Below are 19,257 nucleotides of genomic sequence, written 5' to 3' on the forward strand. Positions count from 1 at the left end.
GGAGAGCTGCAAAGGACTTTGTTAATGAGCAAAAATCAAGTGACCTTTAGTAGTGTGATGGCAAAGCACCTTGAAGGTGTAATCCAGGCTAGTGGTGAAGACCATGTGAAGCATCTAAGGCCCCAGGTTGTTTGCCAAAAGTTAGGAACTGGCTGAAATAAGAAAATCTACTCTGTAAACATCCAGATTTCACCCGTTTCTTGCAGCTAACGCAGATTGTTTGAGCTTGCACGGGCATGCTACTCTTCCTTTCATTTTCCTATTGTTCCTGTGTCTCTTGGCCCGCAGATGGCTTTGTGCCTAAAATGTGGCAGCTTCAGGTTATTCCCACCGATTTGTGGGAAAAGAGGCACCGAGGGGAGCAACAGGAGAGCCTGTGGGTCTGTGGAGAAACTGGTGGTTGGCCCTGGGTGACCGACTTGCCTGTGCTGTAAAAATCCAGGTTGCTTGGGACTGCTGGGGGTTTTGTGCTGAGGTAAGTGTTGGTGGCAGCCATCGGAGGCAAAAAGTGGATGCCTTGTGCCTGCTTGCTCAGATTCTCTGTCAGATCAACTTAAGGAGAGATTTCCAAAAACCTTTACTTGTATGGAGGTGTAAAAACTAATAGGAGCGAATAATAAATAAAAGAATGAGATATTTGCTTTGAAATGCCACGAACTGGCACAGCAAAGTATAAAGCGCCTTTAATAAGCATCCTTTGTCTGTAGCACTTGAATTTCCAAGGGAGTAAAGCAGGTGGTTGTGCTGTTGGCTTCTGTGGAAATGCCTGTTGTAGGCACGTATTTCAGTATTGTCCGTATAATATGTGTGTGTGTATATATATATATATATGAGTTCCTGCATTCAGATTCCACCTTCTCCTTCCTTGCTGCCTTCCCTTGGTTTCTTCACTTAAAAGGTGGGTGGTGTAGTACTTTTTCTGTGATTTAGGGAGGAACGGTTGTGTGGAAGAGGTTTTTGCTGGGAAGTAGTATTTAGCGTTTACTGTGCAAGCATGTTCTGGATGCACAGGCTTTTTTTTTTTCTTCCTTTTGCAATCTCCTTTGCTGCTATTAAATTCTTCTGGGGCAGCGTTTGATTGCTGCAGCTAAATAACAGGATCCACTACTAGGTAATTTCCCAGTAAAAGATCTGGGTGTTCTTTTAAAACAGACTAGCTGGCGACTCAAGGGGATGCTGCTCCTATTCTAAAAGTGTTAGTCAGCAAAACCAAGGTGGAGATGATCGTGCGGGGTGCGGGCTCACCTGAGCAAGGGACATGCCTTTCTCCACACCGAGCTTTCATAATGCAATAACCTGACGAGCATAATAGCTGTTTCATTCAGTTTTCTGGCCAAAAAAGCCTTGCCTCTGAGGCTGTGCAACCTTTAGGCTGTGTTTGTGCAGGAAGGGTCTCCCACCTACTCTTTCGCTTTTCCTCATTGCACCGGCACTAAAGCGTCCGTGGGTGTGTTGTGCATCACGTCGGGGGAAAAAAAATTGCTTTGGCCTCAGCCCAACCTTTTGTTTAACTTTGCTTTCGCTTTGCAGCCAGATCACTTCCCTGCTCCTCCACGCCTGCCCGTGCTGGCAGGAGAGCTAGGAGGGGGAGGAAGGCCACGGCGCTGCTTGTTTCCTTTGCAGTGTAGCTCTGTTTTCCTGCCATCGCCATGGATGAGGAACGTTTCTGCCTCTTTCCCTGGCTGGCCCAAAGAACTGATCAACCTGTAAATGCCGGTGGACTCTGACAGAAGCATCTCTCCAGCTGAAGATTGGGGTGTGATCCGGCAGCTTGGCTTGCTGCTGTCCTCAGTTTTGTTTTTCTGCTTGTTTTTTTATTTTGGTGGAGCGAAGCAGCCTTGCGTTCCTGAAAGCAAAGCACCAAGTGGCTGAGAAAATAGTTGCTGTGGAAACAGAGCGTAGTAAAGTTATTATAGCGAGAATAAAACACACACTTAGGGCTACAAAGGCTTCATTTCTATTCAGACTTTATTAGGAAAGTAATAAACTATCGCAGCGGGGCTGGGGGTGGAAACCCGCAGACAAAATGATTGTGCTTCCACCAGCGACACACAAACACAGGCCAGGAGTGGTCAGTTGGTCATCTCGCTTTGGGAAACGTTCCTTGAGGGTCTTTCTACAGTGTCACCCCACAAACGGTCTTGACTTTGAGACAAGAGGGTTCTCCAGAGCTGTGTCCGTGTACTCCAGGCTCTGGGGTGATGGGCCTTGGACATCCCTGGAGGGATGGTGAAGATGGAGTCAAGTGTGCTTGGGCGTTAATTTGGACATGGAGTTTGCTGGAGATCTTGGGTGTTTCTTAATGCCCTGCAGCGAGGTCTTGGGCCTGGCACACTCTGGTGTTGTGTTGCTTAATTGCTATCAGCAGAGAAAACTGTTGATAGTAAAAGCTGAAAAGCAATATATTCTTGAACACTTGTTTTTTTGGTCTTGTGGCCAGTGTAAAATATGTTGGGTGTTTTTTTTTTTTTTTTTTTTTTTTCTTAAAATCTGGAAACCTTTTGTGACTGTGTGGTTAGGAAGGGCTGGGAAATAAAGTCTGGGAGTAGGGGAGTGCTGATGTATAATTACTTAAAACAGTGCTGTACACAACAGAAAGATGGGAAGTAAAAGCTTGCAGGTGAATAGTGTTTTGTCTGTCCATCCCTGATGGCAGTGCTGTGAAATAAGGAGCTATGCTGGCTTTTGTAGGAAGGTGGATCTCTTTGTTTCCCTTAGGGATGTGCAGAGTTGGTGGTTATAGTCAAGACTCAAATTCATGTCTGCTTCTTCACAGCTCCTTGCTGGAAACAGTGACAGTCACAGCTGTCTCCTCCACGCACTGTTTGACAGGTTTTGTGCAAGGGAGCCAAATAAACGCAAGTATTTTGCTTCGGCTGTAGTTCCCAAGATGCTGCCATGCAGACATAAGCCAATGCTACGGGGGAAGAAAGCGGTCCTGCTTTTACTGCTGTCTCTGCCCTCCCTCTGGTGAGCTGAGGTTAAAACAAACCTAGCCAGGTTAAAACTAACCCAGCAGGAAAAAGGAAACGCTTGGTTTCTCTGCTTCGATTCCTGGATCAGGTTCACAGGGAGACCTTGCAAACAAGGAGGGGTGGGGAGGAGGATGGCAAGACCTTTGTTTAAGCGCTGGCTTTTGTGTATCTGTGAAACTGTGGCTGTAGGCTGGAGTTTAACAACCTTTTACACCCGTCCGAGTGGATCGTACTGTGGCTGCATCCTGCCTGTGCTGGCACGTGTTTGACCCCACCATGAACTGTTTCAGGAATCTAACAGGCTTTTATTTTTTTTTTTCTTTTTCTTTTTGTTCTGTTGGTTTGGTTTAATTTCTGTGGGAGAGTAAGCCCTTGAAGTGGTTTCCCACGGGGTGAGGTGAGCGCTGGTGATCGGGAGGTGAGGCTGGTGGGGATGGATGGAGGATTGGGGATGCAGGGGGGCTCTGGCATGGCCCCCTTGGATGGGAATGGGGACAGGCTGAAAGGAGGCTTCTGACCAAGCCAGGAGCTGAGATATATTTATTTTTAAGCCTGGGACAGCCTGTCTCCAGGTACGGAGTGTGATGGGATTATTTTGAGTGAAAACACATGGAACTGGCACAGAGGCATCCAGAATAATTGATTCAATGAATCTGAAACGCACTCGAGACTGAAGTTTTCCAGCAAGTGTTCTCTGTGGTGCAGTGCTCCTGTTCATCTTTGGGCAATGCTGGACTCCCCCAAAACTTGCTTTTCTTCAGTGCACCCACCTGTGTTGCTCTGACATGAATCCCTTCAGCACTCGAGGGGCGGCTGGTCTTGCCATGAGTTGCAGGTGGATAGAGAGCAGCGTGGAGCCTGACCACCTGCTACGAGTCAGGCAGGGATCTGCAGAGCTTCTGTGACCTGGGGAAGCTGGGGGAATCCCTCCTGTCCTGCAACCAGCAGCAATTAGTAACAGTGGCACAAAAGGTTTAAAGGTTTCCCATCTCTTAACCGCTGTCTCTCCAAAAGACGGCGGTGAGAGAATGACATAATTGACCCCGTTGGCAAAATGCATCGCGTGTCGTGTGGTCGGGATTACTCAGCGCAGGCTTTGAGCAGATGGACGGGTAAAACATTTTTGTTCCACACGATTTGAGCGTTAATCAGGCCGTGCTTGGCTTTGGGGAAACTGTGTGCTCATTCCCTCCTGCAGCCTTGATGCAGGTGGAAGAGGAGCATTTCTCCCTTCCCATTTAATTTCTGACTGGTTGTGGCCATGTGAAGAATTTGGAGACAAGGCCAGCAAAAGCTGCGTTTTTGCCTTTTTTTTTGAGGGAATGCTCAGGGCTTGTTTTTTTTCCCCGCACAAAACGTTATTCTCCTTGCCTTAGAGCTGTTTCAGAGAGGTAGAAATTAGACCCAGCTATGGGAAAACATGCTTGTTTGGAGCTGCAGTGTGCATCCTGTGGGTATGTCTGAGCTCCTTCTGCTCCATACAGTGAGGCACCGCTGCTGCTTTTCCCGACAGGGACGTCCCCATGTGAGCGGTCAGACCGTGCTGCTCTTCTCTGGATGTACCTGCAGCAGTTCCCCCGTGACGCTGGGGAATTCAGCCTTTCTCCAGGCAGTTTCCCAACGAGACAAATAGCCGAGGTTCTTGTTGACCTCCCGTTGAAGAGCCCTTAATGTTCCCGTTAACCATCTACTCTGTTTTGCCCATTTTCCGTGTCGGGTACTTATGCCAAATTTCCATGTTGCTTGCTTGGGGTCATACTTGCTGCTGACTCCCTTGTCTGGATTGTTGGTGTGCTGCTACTATACTGCAGGGGTTTCAGCATCTCACGTGGTGTCTGAATGAACAATTAAACGTTCATAGAGGTTGTCAGACTCTTAAAAAGAATAAAATTAAAACCAGAGACACAGCAATATGGGGGACCACTTGCATTTGGTGCTGTTTGAAAAAAATAATGCAAAGTTCAGCTTTTGAGGACTTGATACTTCGTGCTACTATGTCTTCCCTATGTTTCAGGCTCTTTGGAAAAGTGAATATTAGGTTGTTCTGCTGTAAAACAAGTCAGCAGCAGGTCAGGACTTAGTGTCCCAACCCCGGGGTTACTGCCCAGTTTGATGAGCTAAAGATACAGAGTTTGAGTGAAAATATTTGTTTCTTACCCAAAAAACACGAGGCCCTGAACTGAACTGAGTTTTCAACCCAATCCTGAAATATCAGCTGGGCAGATGCTTTGTGGTGGCTGTAGGTGGCTCGGCACTGCCCCTCCCCTGCCATCAGAAGGAGAGAAGTAGTTTTGTATGAGATATAGTGTGGCCGGGAGGACTTAGGGCAGTGATCATCCCCCTTGCTCAGCCTTGGTGAGGCCACACTGTAAATACTGTGTTTGATTTTGGATTTTGGGCCCCCTCATTACAAGAAAGAGATTGAGGTGCTGGAGCGTGTCCAGAGAAGAGCAGCAAAGCTGGTGGACGGTCTGGAGCACAAGTCCTGTGAGGAGCAGCTGAGGGAACTGCAGAAAAGGAGGTTGAGAGGAGACCTTATTCTCTACAACTCCCTGAAAGAGGGTGCAGAGAGGTGGGTGTTGGTCTCTTCTCCCAAGTAACAAGCGATGGGACAAGAGGAAATGGCCTCAAGCTGTGCCAGGGGAGCTTTAGACTGGATATCAGGAAAAATTCCTTCACCAGAAAGGTTATCAAGCACTGAAACAGGCTGCCCAGGGAAGGGGTTGAGTCACCATCCTGGAAGGTATTTAAAATCCGTGTAGGTGTGGTGCTGAGGGACACGGTTTAGTGGTGGCTGTGGCAGAGTTGGGTTAATGGTTGGACTCCATGAACTTAAGGGTCTTTTCCAACCAAAATGATTCTGTGATTCTATCATCCACCGCAGCCTGGTGGAGGATTGCGGTGTATGGAGAAGGAAAGGGTCAAAGGAGGCTTTGTGTCCATACTTCTGCAAGGAACTATTTTGTTTTCCAATTAAGGGTTTTGTTCTCAGCCAGTTTGGTCCACGTCTTGGGAGTCCCCTGTGGCCATGACCTTGTGTGAATCACAAAAGAGAAACTGCAGTTATTAATGCCGTGTCTCCCTGCAACGCCCAATTACTTTAGTGCTGGACTGTAAATACCTGGGTTGCACCATCTATGAAATTGTTGAGTTATTTGCAAAGCCTGTGTGTTCCTTTAGCCTCCCGGCATCCCTCTCGGGTGGCTTTGAACCATCCCAATTTCACGGATGAGAAAATTAAAATCTCGTTGCTGAAATAACGTGTGTTGTAAAAAGCCTGAATGAATGGCCGGGCCTTCCTTTCGCCCTACAAACGTAAGGTTGCTGTTAGTTGAGGAATTTTCTTTTAAAATTTAGTCCTCGCATAGCAAATAATTTATAATACTAATGAAGATGGGATGGTCCTGGTGATCTCTGTCACGTTTTCCCAGCAGCTTTTTGCTTTGGAGAAGAAAGTCGAATGCAAAAAAAAAGCAAAGAAAAGCCCATGGTAGGATAGCTGGAGAGCTGCATGGCCGGCTGGCGTTGCTTTTCAACGGGCTTTTTTGTTTAATTTATGAAGAGGAAAAAATGACCTCCAGAAAATAGGTTAATCATCAGCTCCAAAAATGCAGAGTTAGATTAGTCTTGCGCCCAAGCAGCACTGCTTAATTAGTGCGTGCAAAGCTGTGATTTACATTTGTGAAACGCTCGGTAGTTTATCTAACTTTTTTTTTAAAAAAAAAAAGGGATTGGGAAGATTCGTGTGTGGAGCTTCTTGGCTGCAGCAAACCTTTAACGTTTCAAGAAGGTCTTGGTGCGTAAACACAAAGCTGGTTGTAGTCTCTCTCATTCCCTCCTGCCCCCTCTTTTTTTTTTTTCTTTTTTCTTTTTTTTTTTTCCTTCCTTGGAGAAATGAAACTGGCCATGTGTAGCGTTTGGTTTTGTTTCTGCTTTTATCCAAGAGCAACAGAAGTGACAAATTAACTCACTGAAATGCCTCTAAAATCCGACAAAGCCTGCCTGACCCTCTCTTCCCTCCCACCCCAGAGGAAAACAAGAAGATAACTGGAACATTGGCCTGTCTGCAGTGATGGCTTCTCCACTGGAATACGACTAGCAGGTGGTTGGGTTTTTTTAATTGTTTTATTTTTTAGTTTTTTTCCCCGGATAGTAGAAAATAATTATGTGACAGTGAAAATGTGACAGGGGTTAAAACAGGCACATTTTTTCTCTGGCACAAACATAATTAATTCTTGAGTTAAAACCCCTTTTTGGGTAGAGATTCAGCCGATTCCTGAGTGTTGTGTCCTGTAAATCAACGGCTTTTATTGGAGGACGGGATGACTCTTGCAAGCACGTTAACCTGTCAGATTCAAATAAAGAAGTTTTGTCGTTGGTAGAACAAGCTGTAATGGTCTGCTCTGCCTGCTGCCAGCATTGCTTTTTCAGAAAGGCTGGCTGTATCTTCTCAAACGTGTCAGAGCTCTGAACACAGCCTACAAAACCCACAAAACTTTCCACTGCCGATACCAGCACTCGTGTTAGTGGGTGTTAGGGAGTGATGCTTTACTGCCCATCTTCAGATGCATTTGCCCTGCCATTCCAAGGATGGATGGTCCTCCTGCATCTTTGCAGACTGGGAAGTAAGTGGTCCCTAATGAGCATTTGCTGCATTTAAGTGAGTGGCTCTGGTTCTGCAGATTTCCCGGGAGGAAAAACGATTTTAGAGTCAGACCTCAGAAGAGCACCACCCTACCTCTCAAATGTTAATTATTTGATGCTTCTGCAAATTGGCAGCTCCATCTGTTCTCCCTCAAGGAGTGAGCCTTTCCCTGCTAGCATGGTGAGGCTCCCTGCTGCCTCCCTAAGATATTTCTTAGCAGCGTGCCGTGGCTTTCACACCACGGCCGTGGCTTCTCTGCGGAGGGCGTGTTCACGTGAAGGAAAGCCTCGCGTTAACGTTTTGCGTTAATAGGGAGGATTATGGGAGATTCTTGGCACAGGGATTGGGAAAAGACTCATCATTCACACCAGATCTGAAGGCAGAGGCCAAGCACCTCTAATGACCACCAAGAGTGCCTCTAGTGAATGCCTAGTATCGGCCACACTGATGCATGCACATGCCCATCGTTCACAAAGTTGGTTCAGCCAGCAACCCCCAGTGCTCTTGTTCTGTGCAGTTTAGATTTTTTGCATTGACAGTGTCTTACATGGAAAGGAGTTAGTGACATTTCTACCATATTTGAATGGAGAATCTTATTCATGGCTTTTCCAGCTCTTCGTTGCCTGGAAAAAGTGTTTTGGCTTTGAAACGTCTTGTTCTTCCCGCTCAAAAGTGCCTATTTCTTTCCCCTCAAGCTTTCTACGTCTAATTGAAACTCATGGGTTTTCATATATGCGTTTTCTTAGCAAAAAGTTTGTAGTTCTGATCTCAGGGGAATATCTGTGTCACTAATTTCACGGGGGGGACGGCGACTTGCTGCCAGAAATGTTCTCCAGTCTTTGCTATGCAGTGTTTGCAATGCAAACACTCAGATTCTGAAATCGTGATAATAGGTCTAGTGAAAACAGTAAACCACAGCCATTGAGGAGTCATTCTGGCTTATTTGAAGGGAAGAAATACGTGTGCTTGTTTACTATATAAACAACACAATGATTAAAAAAAAAATATTAAAAATACCTTTCCTTTTGGAAATGTGAAGTTATTTTTTGGAGGCATGGACATAAACCAAGGGGTTTAATTTTCTGAGGCAGTTTTGTTCCTTGGGTTTGTTTCTTAGGGGAAGTCATGCTGTTCGGGCTCTGATTTAACCATTTCCATAGTAACTGAACGAGGATTAGGACTTCAATAAAGGAAAAAGCAGCAGGGACACAGAAGCTCCGGCTCTTAAAAATCATGTTTTTATACAATTACCGCAAGGGTTGCTATGAGCAAATGGATTCCAAACAGCTTTTGAAAAATATCGGTGAATCTCGGGTACTGAATATACTTTAATGACGTTTTTATGTTTGGAACTTTCTGCTGTAAAATGTTATTATGAGATCCCTATTTTGACTGCTTAGAGAATTGTAACTGTTGGTTTTAAAACATGCTTTATTGCTAATTGAAACCTTTAGCTACTCAATGACATTTCTTCGACTACTCAGTGACCTAGCTTTTTGCATTCTGGCATTAAACGTCTTGAAAGAGCGGGGAGATGAGAGCAGGACTGCTCAGCGGTGCCTTGCCAGACTTCAAGGACATTTAAGCTTAAATTCTGGCCAAGCGGGAAGTAGAAAGAACTAGTACGTGCCACGCTTGGAGCAAGGCACCGTAACTCTGTCCTCACCTTGTAGCTGACCTCACTGCCACGTATGCTTCGGGACAAAGAAATGCCAAGGAAAACGGTGGATGTAACCACCAGTCAAGATGAATGCTCCTTACTTGGATGAAGTTGTCTGCTTGTGTTCTGTAGAAAATCAGACTGTATGATCTGTGAGCTTCCCAGCTGTCGGAGATACGGACAGGCTGCTGGAGGGGTTGCTTTTCCTGCTGGTTTGAGTGCTAGCACTTTGCCTTGCATGGGCTCCCCGGGGCTGGCTTTCTGCAGCCAGTAAGTGGGAATAGGAGCGGCTACAGCTCAGCTGGCAAAGAATAGCTTGAGAGATCAAACCTGCTTTGTTCCAACTCTGACCTCTTTTTAACTCCTCAAAAAGAGACAGTTATTTGTGCCAAAGAAGCACTTGACGGGTAACGTGACCATCCTCTAAGCCTTAAATGAAAGATAAGGAGATCTTTAGTATTCTGGTCAATCCCCAAGGAAAATAAGTTGATATTAGTTCTCGGGGAGAGGAGAAGCTGTTGGGTCATTTTGTTGACTTTTAGGGGTTGCCTGGGGATGGCTAGCTGTGGGCTGGGTTGCATTTAATATGGGCACACAGGGCCGGCTAAGTAGCCTGGGGGATTTGAAAGAGCAGCTCTGCTAAAGCTGGGGAGCAGTGGAAATGCCAGTTGGAAGATTTAGGCAGATACCAAAACGCGGCAATTTGGTAAAGCAAAGGCCAACCCTGATTAGAGGGGGAAGCAGTCCTTCAGAGACAAAAATTTAAAAGATGATGAAGAAAAGAGAAGGAAACAAATACAAGCTTCAGTTTATAAAGTGTATTTAGGAAGGAGTCAAGTGACACACTTGTGTTGTATGGGAATGATGAGCTGCTTTCCAGACCAACAGTGATGAGAGGATGTTATGACATCTAGCAAAGCCACTTAAAATCAGCAGTTGTAGGTAATTTGCACCTAGGAATCCTAAAATAATCAGCCAAAGAGATTGTTAGCTCGCTTGCTTTCAATTTTTGATTGAAATCTTTTCTGAGTACTGGATAAATTCCAAAGGACTGGAAAAGCGCTAATAAAACACCACTATTTTAAAATAAAGGCAAGAAGACTTAACTTGGGTGAAGCCAGTTTGACTGCTGCTGGTGTTGAGCCCAATGATGAAAAGCCCGATTTGCAATTCTTTTAACCAAGAGTGAGAAACAGGGAGTGTCAATTTTTTTTTTTTTGGCATGTAAATTTGAATTAGGGAAGGGTTAGTGTTGCACAACATGCAGGTTAAAAATGACAGCTCTGGAATGGATTAACCGATAGCTTAATGGCTGTCAACGAGGAATCATCATCTGGCAGAAGTGTTGCTTTTTGGGGCCTGTGCACCCAATATTTCCATTAGTCATTTGGAAATATGTGTGAACTTTCTGCTGACTTGAGAGCTGACTCAAAGTCCGAAGGCTGGTGAGGTCCCAGTAGCTATTGTTACCTGTTTTTTTTTTTTTTTTTTTTTTAAAAAACCCTATGAGCTCTTTGCAGAAAAAGGGGCTGCAGGGCACGGGGATCTGTTCTCTGCACACCTGCATGGGAAAAATACAGGGTTTATCCATAAAATGGATTGATCTCCAGGAAACCAGCTGTGTTTAGAAGGATGCATGTGTTGGGGGAGGGATGGTGTCCCCTCTGTGTTGCCCTGGTTCACGTGGGCATTTGGAGACATCTGAAAAAGTTAGTGGTGGGCTGGGGGTGCAGAGAGAGCAAGCCGCGTTAATCTAGTTGATCAAAAAGATTTGAGAAGTGTCCTCAATCCTAGTGCACAAGTGTTTACACCCTTGAAACAGCTCAGGTACAAAATGCTCTTGGGAAGTGAGTGATGGCAGGAACCAACAACTGGGAATAAGCTTTGGATGGGCTTTAAGAGGAGAAGCTGCCAAAGAAAGGGGTGGCTCCTCCACCTGCTGTCTTCAGGATAAGGTTGTGTCCTTTCCCTTTTCTTGGAAAAGATGCTTCATTTGGATGCGGATTGCCACAGCATAGGGATAACTGGCTGAGACTTCCCTGATCAGAGGCATTTTAAAAGTCAGGTGAGGTGATTTAAGCATCCCTTTTGGGCTTCCATCTTTGAATGCGATGCAAAGTGAACTCCTTCCCTTGTTATTACAGTGGAAGGAACCAAATAGCTGGGCAGGCTTCTACCAGCAAGAAAAAAGCATGATAATGTGCTGAAGCACAGGGGAAAGTTTCATATTCCTCAAAATGTTGTATTCCCCAGAGCAGATATTCTCGCTGGTAGCTGAGACCTGCTCCACATGCAGGGAAGCACATGATGGGTAGGAGAGTTCGCTTTACTGCAGGCAAAATAAGTCTCATGTTTTGTAATTTCATATGCAAAGTCTGGCTGTACACCAGGAGAGGAGATGATAGAAATGCCTTCCTCGACCGCATTCCTCTCTGCTGATTTTCAGGGCTTACCTCCTGCTTTGTGATATGACCTGCCTGAAGTCCAGGAAGTGGTAGAACATGAAATCTGGTGCTTTCCCCAAAATGCTGGAGAAGCTTGATATTTTTGCAGCAGGAGCTCCATAAAATCCAGTTGTTCATTAGCAGGCAAATAAAACTTCTGCCTTGCAGGACTGTGGGTTGTGGGTGGCGACAGATGGACTCATCCCCTTGATAATGACCCAGGAGTCTTCCTCTTTCCCTCTGCTCAGCTGTGCTTACAAAGTGTTTTTACCAAGTTGTCACTGTTCATCTCTGAACTGTCAGATTCTTTTCTCTGCCTGGTGCTGGCTAGGAGGAAAACAAACAAATGGAATGGGTTTACATCCCAGGTTTGCAGGACCCGGGTTCTGAACTTTGCAGGAATCATCCAGTTCCCCACAGATGTTCAGCTAGGAGCACAAGCTATTAACTGATCCCATGTAAATCTTGCTCTGGGCCTTGAGGGTGTTGCAGAGAGGCAGCTGACACCCTTCTTTGAACAACCTGATGCAAATCTTCTTGGATTTATGCCTTGAACAGGTAGTGGATTAGACTCTTTTCATCTCAGATCTCTGTGAAGAGTGGGTGTCCATGGAGCAAAAGTCTTTGTGTTGGTAGCTACAAGCCAAGGATTGCTGGTTCCGACGTCTGCGAATTAAAATAGGTAGGAGACTACGAGCCAGCAAGCTTTTTAATGTTGGGAGTTTATCTCTAGAGTGTCTCCTTCCAAAGACTAAAGGATGGGAATGACTTTGTCTGTAGGCAGTTGGCGAACAGTCTTGTAGACTTGTGTGTGTGTCTCTCCAATCTCATGACTTAATAATAAAAACCTCGCCACAGGGTGCCTTGAAAAGGGGAGTCTCTAGAGTGAGAGTGGAAGGGCAGAGGGGTTATTTTTGGCTCCCTTTGTGGCATTTAGGTTTGAAACGTGAGAAAATGAAGTTGAACCGAAAAGTGGTAAGAGTTGAGTTGCTGCTGCAACACCTATGAGGAGTGCCCACCAGCAAACAAAGCATTAAAACACTTGAAGGACGAACTGGTAATTAGGGCAAATGCTGTTTTGGGGAGGAATGCTTCCTTTTGTGAGTTAAGAAATGAAAGTTGTGACAACTTGTTGAACAGAAATACTTGAAGAGGATGATGAAAGGGGCAGATCTTAAGGCAAAAATTCAGAGCAAAGTGGAGAACCCCAAGACGTTGCTGCTGTGTTGAAGACCGGAGGGATCTGCTAAATCCAGTGTGGGCAGAGAAGAAAGAGGAGAGGGATGGGCAGCGGTAAAAGATGGAGCTGTAAGTTACATGTTTGATAGGCTGCCTCGGCATTGATAAATGATCACGGTAATGGGAGCTGCTTTCCACAACCCTTTGCTCCTGCAGAGACACGGCATCCTTGCGGCAGGCTCTGTATCTTGTGTGCGGTTTCAGGTTCTGCCCCTGTAGGAGTGGCTGGAGGGGGAAGCTCCTTCCCGTTGGTGCAGCCCTTGCCTGCACAGCTGGTTGTGCAGAGGAGGAAGGAGATGATGGTTGCAAACCCCCATTGCTTCTCTTTGCAAGGGCAGTTCATCATCCGCTTCTGCATTAAGCAGAATATCAAGGGAACATTATTTCCTCTCTTTTCTGTCTGCTTATTAATGGCTCTCTCAGTGGCATCTCTCAGCTATGCTCAGACAAGGTGACGTGAACAAGAGAGGCTTTGTATCTTAGCCAGGTTAATTTAGAGCACTGCTGGACTTGGTGGGAGCTGCTCTGGCTGCCCCTGCACAGCAGCAGATGACACATGCATGGTCCTTCTGCAGATGATGCTGGGCCAACCTGTGAGGACAGGAGTGTCACACAGAGCTCTGCCCCAGCTCTCTGTTGATACCCCGGGGATTTCTGATGGGTATTCCCTGAAGAATCTGGTTGACTTATTTCAGACTGAAGTGGAGCGTGTTTGTTTTGAATATAATTTCAGGGCACGCTACGGGTAACTACCTGGAGAGGGGACGCAGGAAAGGTTTGCTGGGGTAAAGCTTTTGTATGGGCATTGCTGAGCAGTGGGGTGCATCTCTGGTTTTCCTGGAGGAGGAATGATCTCTAAGGGGATCAAACGTAATTTTTTTTTTCTAGGAATATCACCATGACTTTGGAAAATATTACGGTGGTAACAGGGAATAAATTAAATTAAATCTGTTACTAGATCGAACAGATCAAGCTGTTCTGTTATGAGCTTCAACAAGGCTGAGTGTCAGGTCCTGCCCTTGGGCCACAGCAACCCCCTGCATGGCTACAGGCTCGGGGAGGTGTGGCTGGAGCTGTCTGAGAGAGAAGGATCTGGGGGTTCTCATTGACACGCAGCTGAACAGGAGACAGCAGTGTGCCCGGGTGGCCAAGAAAGCCAGCGGCATCCTGGCTTGTATTAGAAATAGCGTGACCAGCAGAAGCAGGGAGGTGACAGTCCCCCTGTGCTCTGCACTGGTGAGGCCACACCTGGAGTGTTGTGTCCAGTTTTGGGCACCTCAATACGAGAGAGATCTCGAGGGCAGAGGAGGGCAACGAGGCTGGGGAAGGGCCTGGAGAATAAATCCTGTGAGGAGCCACTGAAGGAGCTGGGAGTGTTCAGTGTGAGGAGGAGGAGGCTGAGGGGAGACCTCATCCCTCTCTACAGCTCCCTGAAAGGACATTGCAGAGAGGCTGGGGCTGGGCTCTTCCCACAGGGAATTAGTGACAGAACAAGAGGGGACGGCTTTAAACTGCAACAGGGGAGGGTCAGACTGGGCATGAGGAGAAAACGTTTCCCAGCAAGAGTGGTCAGAGAGTGGAACAGGCTGCCCAGGGAGGGGGGGAGTCCCCATCCCTGGGGGTGTTTAAGGGTCGTTTGGATGAGCTGTGGGGGGATGTGGGTAGGGGAGAACTTTGTAGAGTCGGGCTGAGGGTTGGACTCGATGATCCCAAGGGGCTTTTCCAACCTGAATGATTCTGTGATTCTATGATTCTACAAAGCTGTGGCGAGCACAGAATCAGTCCTTTCCTTTCCCTGTCCTGCTGCTGTTCTGCACAGTTACGTCTCTCAAGGCTGCAGGCACTTCAATTGCCTCTTTTTGCTGAAGCAATTGAAAGTTCATCTTGCTCATCCAGCAGGAAACCCCAGCATTTTGCCCGAGGAAGTGTGGAAAGCAGAGGAGGGATGCTAGCCATACACCCCACTTGCTGCCGGCTGCAGCCTAAAACCGTCAAGAAGCACTTTGAATCAGCTGTAGTTTATATGGATATTTAAAAACCTGTGACAGCTCCTTCTATGCAGCATCTACAGCAAGCCACTCTTGTCTTACAACTGCCTTTTTTCAGCTTGCGTGAATTCACGTGCTTGAAGGCAGCACAGGAAGCCTTCATGGTAAGCTGTGCGTAAGGAGAGTGTGCAGGGGGAAGGCAGCACAGCCTGCCTGGAAATGCAAGCAAAAAGCTCAGCAGTTGCAAGAGGAGCAGTGGTCCTCTTCTTTCTTTTTTTTTTTTTTTTTTTCTTTTTTTTTTTTTTTTGTAGAGTCGGTGATGAGCTGTCTCTTTGCAGAACTGCGAGGGGTTCCCGATGCTGCTGGAGGTTTATGGCCTCTTTGCCACATGTCACCTCAGCCCCATGGCTGGGGGTTTTTTGTCACTCTGCTCATGAAACCAAAATCTTGTTTACAGACCTTGTGCAAACAGGGAACCAGCATTTATTTCTCTTTTTGCGGGGGGGAGCAGAAGCCTGACTTTAGTCATCCGTTTCAGACCTCGTTGGTGTTCCACTTGCACGCTGATCTATCTGGTGAATCCTGATTAGTGGTGGATGAGGGAAGGGAATATAATTTAGAGGACATTCCTGACCATGATGAACAGGCTGGAAATGCTCATGTGTCGTTACACCGTATCCTTGAACTGTGCTGCAATCCTCATTATCCTTTGTTTACTTCTGCTGAAGTGCAGGAGGGCCCACATTTTTTTTTCCCAGCTCACAATATCCCCAGGGACACTCCTGCTCCCGTGCACTCGTTACTGAGGGGCAGCGTGCCTGCTCCCTGCTGTCTGAGAAGGTGCTACAAGGAGATGCTTAGCAGGGAAAAAGTCCCTGGTTGAAGGCACTGCAGCACTTGTGGCACAAAATTGCATTTGGTGGTGGCGTGCTTGATTTTTCTAGGAATATCACCATGTGGGTAGGGAGCTACTCTGTGCTGTATTCCCCCTGCACGTGCTACCTCCCCACAGGAAAATATTTGGGTGGTAATGGGGAATAAATTGGAATTGAGGATTTTGGTCAAGCTCTAGAAGAGTGGTAGGATTTCAATATCGTATTATTTCAGCATACGGCAAAAAGAAAGGTTTGCAGCGCTGCAAGGAGTGCAGGCTTGTGGTGGGAAGAAAAGCCACGGCTTGATGGGAATATTTTTGTCAAATATCTCTTTAGGATTTCAAAACTTGCATATAATCCTCCTGGATAAAACTGTAGCGAGAATGAAGGGGAATGCAGGCTCTACATGCATGCCCTAGAAGTATGAAGAGATGAAAGCAATGAGAAAGGACTTAGAGTGCAAGAAGGTACTTCCCACAACTTTAAATAACTTGGACTGGAGGGTTTCTAAATATTACCTAGGACTAAGCTCACAGCAGAAAGTTACAGCAGGCTGCTCTTGCTCTTACCAAGCCAAGCTCATGGTCTTTATTGAATATGAAATTTCTGTGCATGTATCACAAGGTTACTAGGGACTGAAAATGACAATCAGGGAGTAAAACCTGAACTAAACACTGGTTTTAGGAAAGATTTTTATTTTTTTTTTTTCTCTTTCTAAAAAGACAGGACTGTTTCTTGCCCTTTGATCAGGAGCTGAATCTGAAACTCCAGTCACAGATGGGGCTGAACCAGACCTGAGCTATTTCCTGGCTCACCTCCCTGTTTGCGTGTAATCTAATTTTTAACCTAGGTCACAGAATAGAGTTTTAAAGTTTGTAGAGTCAAGATGCATGTGGTAAGCAAGCTGTTCACTAGGGAAACTCTACTGGTCCCTCCAGAGGTTAGGAATAAGTTTAGCTGGTAAATAATTTTGGTATCCTGAAGTTGGCTGTTAGATGTCTGAACTCTCTAGTGAAGCTTTTAACAGAGCAAGTAACTTAATTTCTGATCTGAAAATAATATTGGTCGTGTTCTGGTTATAGCCAATTTTTCCTTGCAATTTTCCAAAGAAGGATGTGAACCTATTTCAGGGTTGAAAAAAGACTTTGAACAGACTGACCTAGAGTGCTTCATCTCTTTGAACCGTGTGAAAAGGACCGGTAACCTTTGCAATGTGATGAAAGGACATTTCTTGATAATAATTCCTCTGCTCTGTGAGCTATTCCTACTGAAAGGTAGATGAATGTTGGCACAACAGCCCCCGTGTGTTTGTGGCCACGTGAATTGTAGCCAGAGATTAGAAACACTGTGTATTTATTACCAGGTAGCTTGGGTAATACTCCTGAAACCAGCCACGCTCAAGCAAATAAAGACTTAATCTGTCTAGAACTGCCACATTTTGCTTTTCCTTTGGAGGATGATGGAGGAGTTCAATCAGAAGAGCAACAGCTTCCTTGGAAGTTGTTCGTTCATTGCGTTTGCTATAACAATATACCCTGCAAAATACAGGCAGATGTCTTTGTCATGAAGCATACTTTGTTCAGCGGTTGAATGAAGTTAGTTAATCAGTGTAAGAGCCCAACAAAACCCTTTCCAGCTCGTTATTGTTAACATTCAATATCTGTGCCTGTCTGGATAATACATATAATTGGTAACTCGAGTAATAGCTGTTAGTGCCAGTGTCTGGATAATGCAAAATGAGCTTCTTCACAATACTGTAACACCCTGTTAAAGAGAAATTTGATTTATGTCACTGCACGGTGTTTCTCGAGCTGAAATTAGACTCTTTGTGGTGCCGATTGCTATTTGATTCCTGCCACCTTGTTTCACAACCTGTTAAAACGTCCAAATTGATTACTTAGGAGAAGGAAAAGGGACTCGTGTGAAGCCTGCTGGTGTGTGCTCCTTTTGCAGGTGAGCTGCTGCATCACGAGCCAGCCGAGCAGGGGCTTGCTCACTTCCTGAGCTTTTATTCTCTCTCATGTCTGCCTGTAGTTCCTTTCAACCAACACAATAATATCCATCCTTTCTTCTGGATCAGGGAGCGTGGGATTTAACTTCAGGTCCCTGCCCCAGTGACACGGTGAAGGCGTACATGGCTGCTGGCTGTCCTCTCTTTTGCTCCGTGCCCTGTTCTCCTTTTGCTCTGCCATTTAACGTGAGGTGGTAATTCAAACACAGGACGAGGTTTCTGAGCTCTGTTATTGATTGCAACCTGCCGTTTGCTCTCTGAGTTGATGCAGTGACCAGTAGTCAGGGGGATATCAGCACTGAGCGGTGTGATTGCCTCTGAGAGGAAAATTAAATTTACCTTACCTGTTCTTACATTTGTTTATCGTGCTGTCTGTACAAGCAGAATACTAAAAGGAGGGGGGGAAAAAAAGGAAAACAGGCTTAATTTAAATGTGTCATCATTTAAAATTAATTTCAAACTGCGCCTTACTGTTTGCCCTGTGCCCTCTGGGAGGGTTTCTGGACTGCTGTTTGTTCTCTGTCATTTCCAGAGAGGCCAAGGCCTGACAGATCAACTTCTTCTTTCAGAATAAGGGCAGCGGCGAACGTGAGAACAAGCAGCTCAGAGAAGATGATGAAGAGGAGACCGTCAAGCACAAGTAATTATTTATTTATTCCCACTTGTCTCTCTTGTATGTATTGTTCAGGTGCTGCTCTTGTGTTTGCTGATTAGGCTCTGTGCTTGGCTTCTAACATGAAATTTTTTAAATTTTTTTTTTTTTTTTAGTGTGATTTTGATCTCATGGTGTAAATGATCTGAGTTGGGGGAATAAAGAGGAAAAGCCTGGGGCTGACTGGCAGCATTTTTGGGGGTAGCAGGGGGAAGGTGGTGCCATCAGAAATGTTGGCTGCCTTGCTTTTAGGCTCCCTTGAATTCAACAGCCGTTGCTGCAGCTCTGTCCCCTGCATGTGTCATTAAGTGTGGTGGGTTTTTTTTCCCATGAACGGAGGCCCGCAGGGTACGCGTGGCTGTTTAACTGCACCCCACCGCTCTTCTCTCTTGTCACTGGAAAACGTGAGCACAAAAATTAACCGAGGCAGGGTGTCACTCCAGGCAGGGCCAGCTGACTGCAGTTGGTTTCCTGCTGGTAAAAACGCCGTCAGGTCTTCTTTGGAGACGACGGGAGGTAAAGTTTGGTTTGAAGATGCAGGACGTGACCTTTTCTCATCGCTTTTACCAGCTAGAAACCTCGTCTGTGGGAGGTGTGTATCAGAGATGCTGCTGCAGATGAGCACACGTGCTCTGCTGAGAAAGCAGAGCAAAATCCTTGCTGGTTCTTGGGAATAACTCCTGGCAGAAAATGCATATCCCTTCTTGAGAACAGCCTGCCTGCATCTCGGAGTGGGAATGGTTCTTGAGAGCCATCACGGAGGCTAAA

At 46.0% G+C, this 19,257-nt stretch overlaps 1 protein-coding gene across 1 annotated transcript in view; it reads left to right on the top strand.

Annotated features, from left to right (window-relative positions):
* CCDC12 (coiled-coil domain containing 12) overlaps nucleotides 1-19,257 on the top strand; it is a 43,007-nt gene that overhangs the window by 9,030 nt on the left and 14,720 nt on the right. The window contains exon 2 of the mRNA XM_074898206.1: nucleotides 18,407-18,477. Coding sequence (XP_074754307.1) covers nucleotides 18,407-18,477 — 71 coding nt within the window. The remainder of the gene's footprint in view (nucleotides 1-18,406; nucleotides 18,478-19,257) is intronic.

This window comes from Athene noctua, chromosome 2 (genome assembly GCF_965140245.1).
Source record: "Athene noctua chromosome 2, bAthNoc1.hap1.1, whole genome shotgun sequence".
Lineage (NCBI taxonomy): Eukaryota > Metazoa > Chordata > Aves > Strigiformes > Strigidae > Athene > Athene noctua.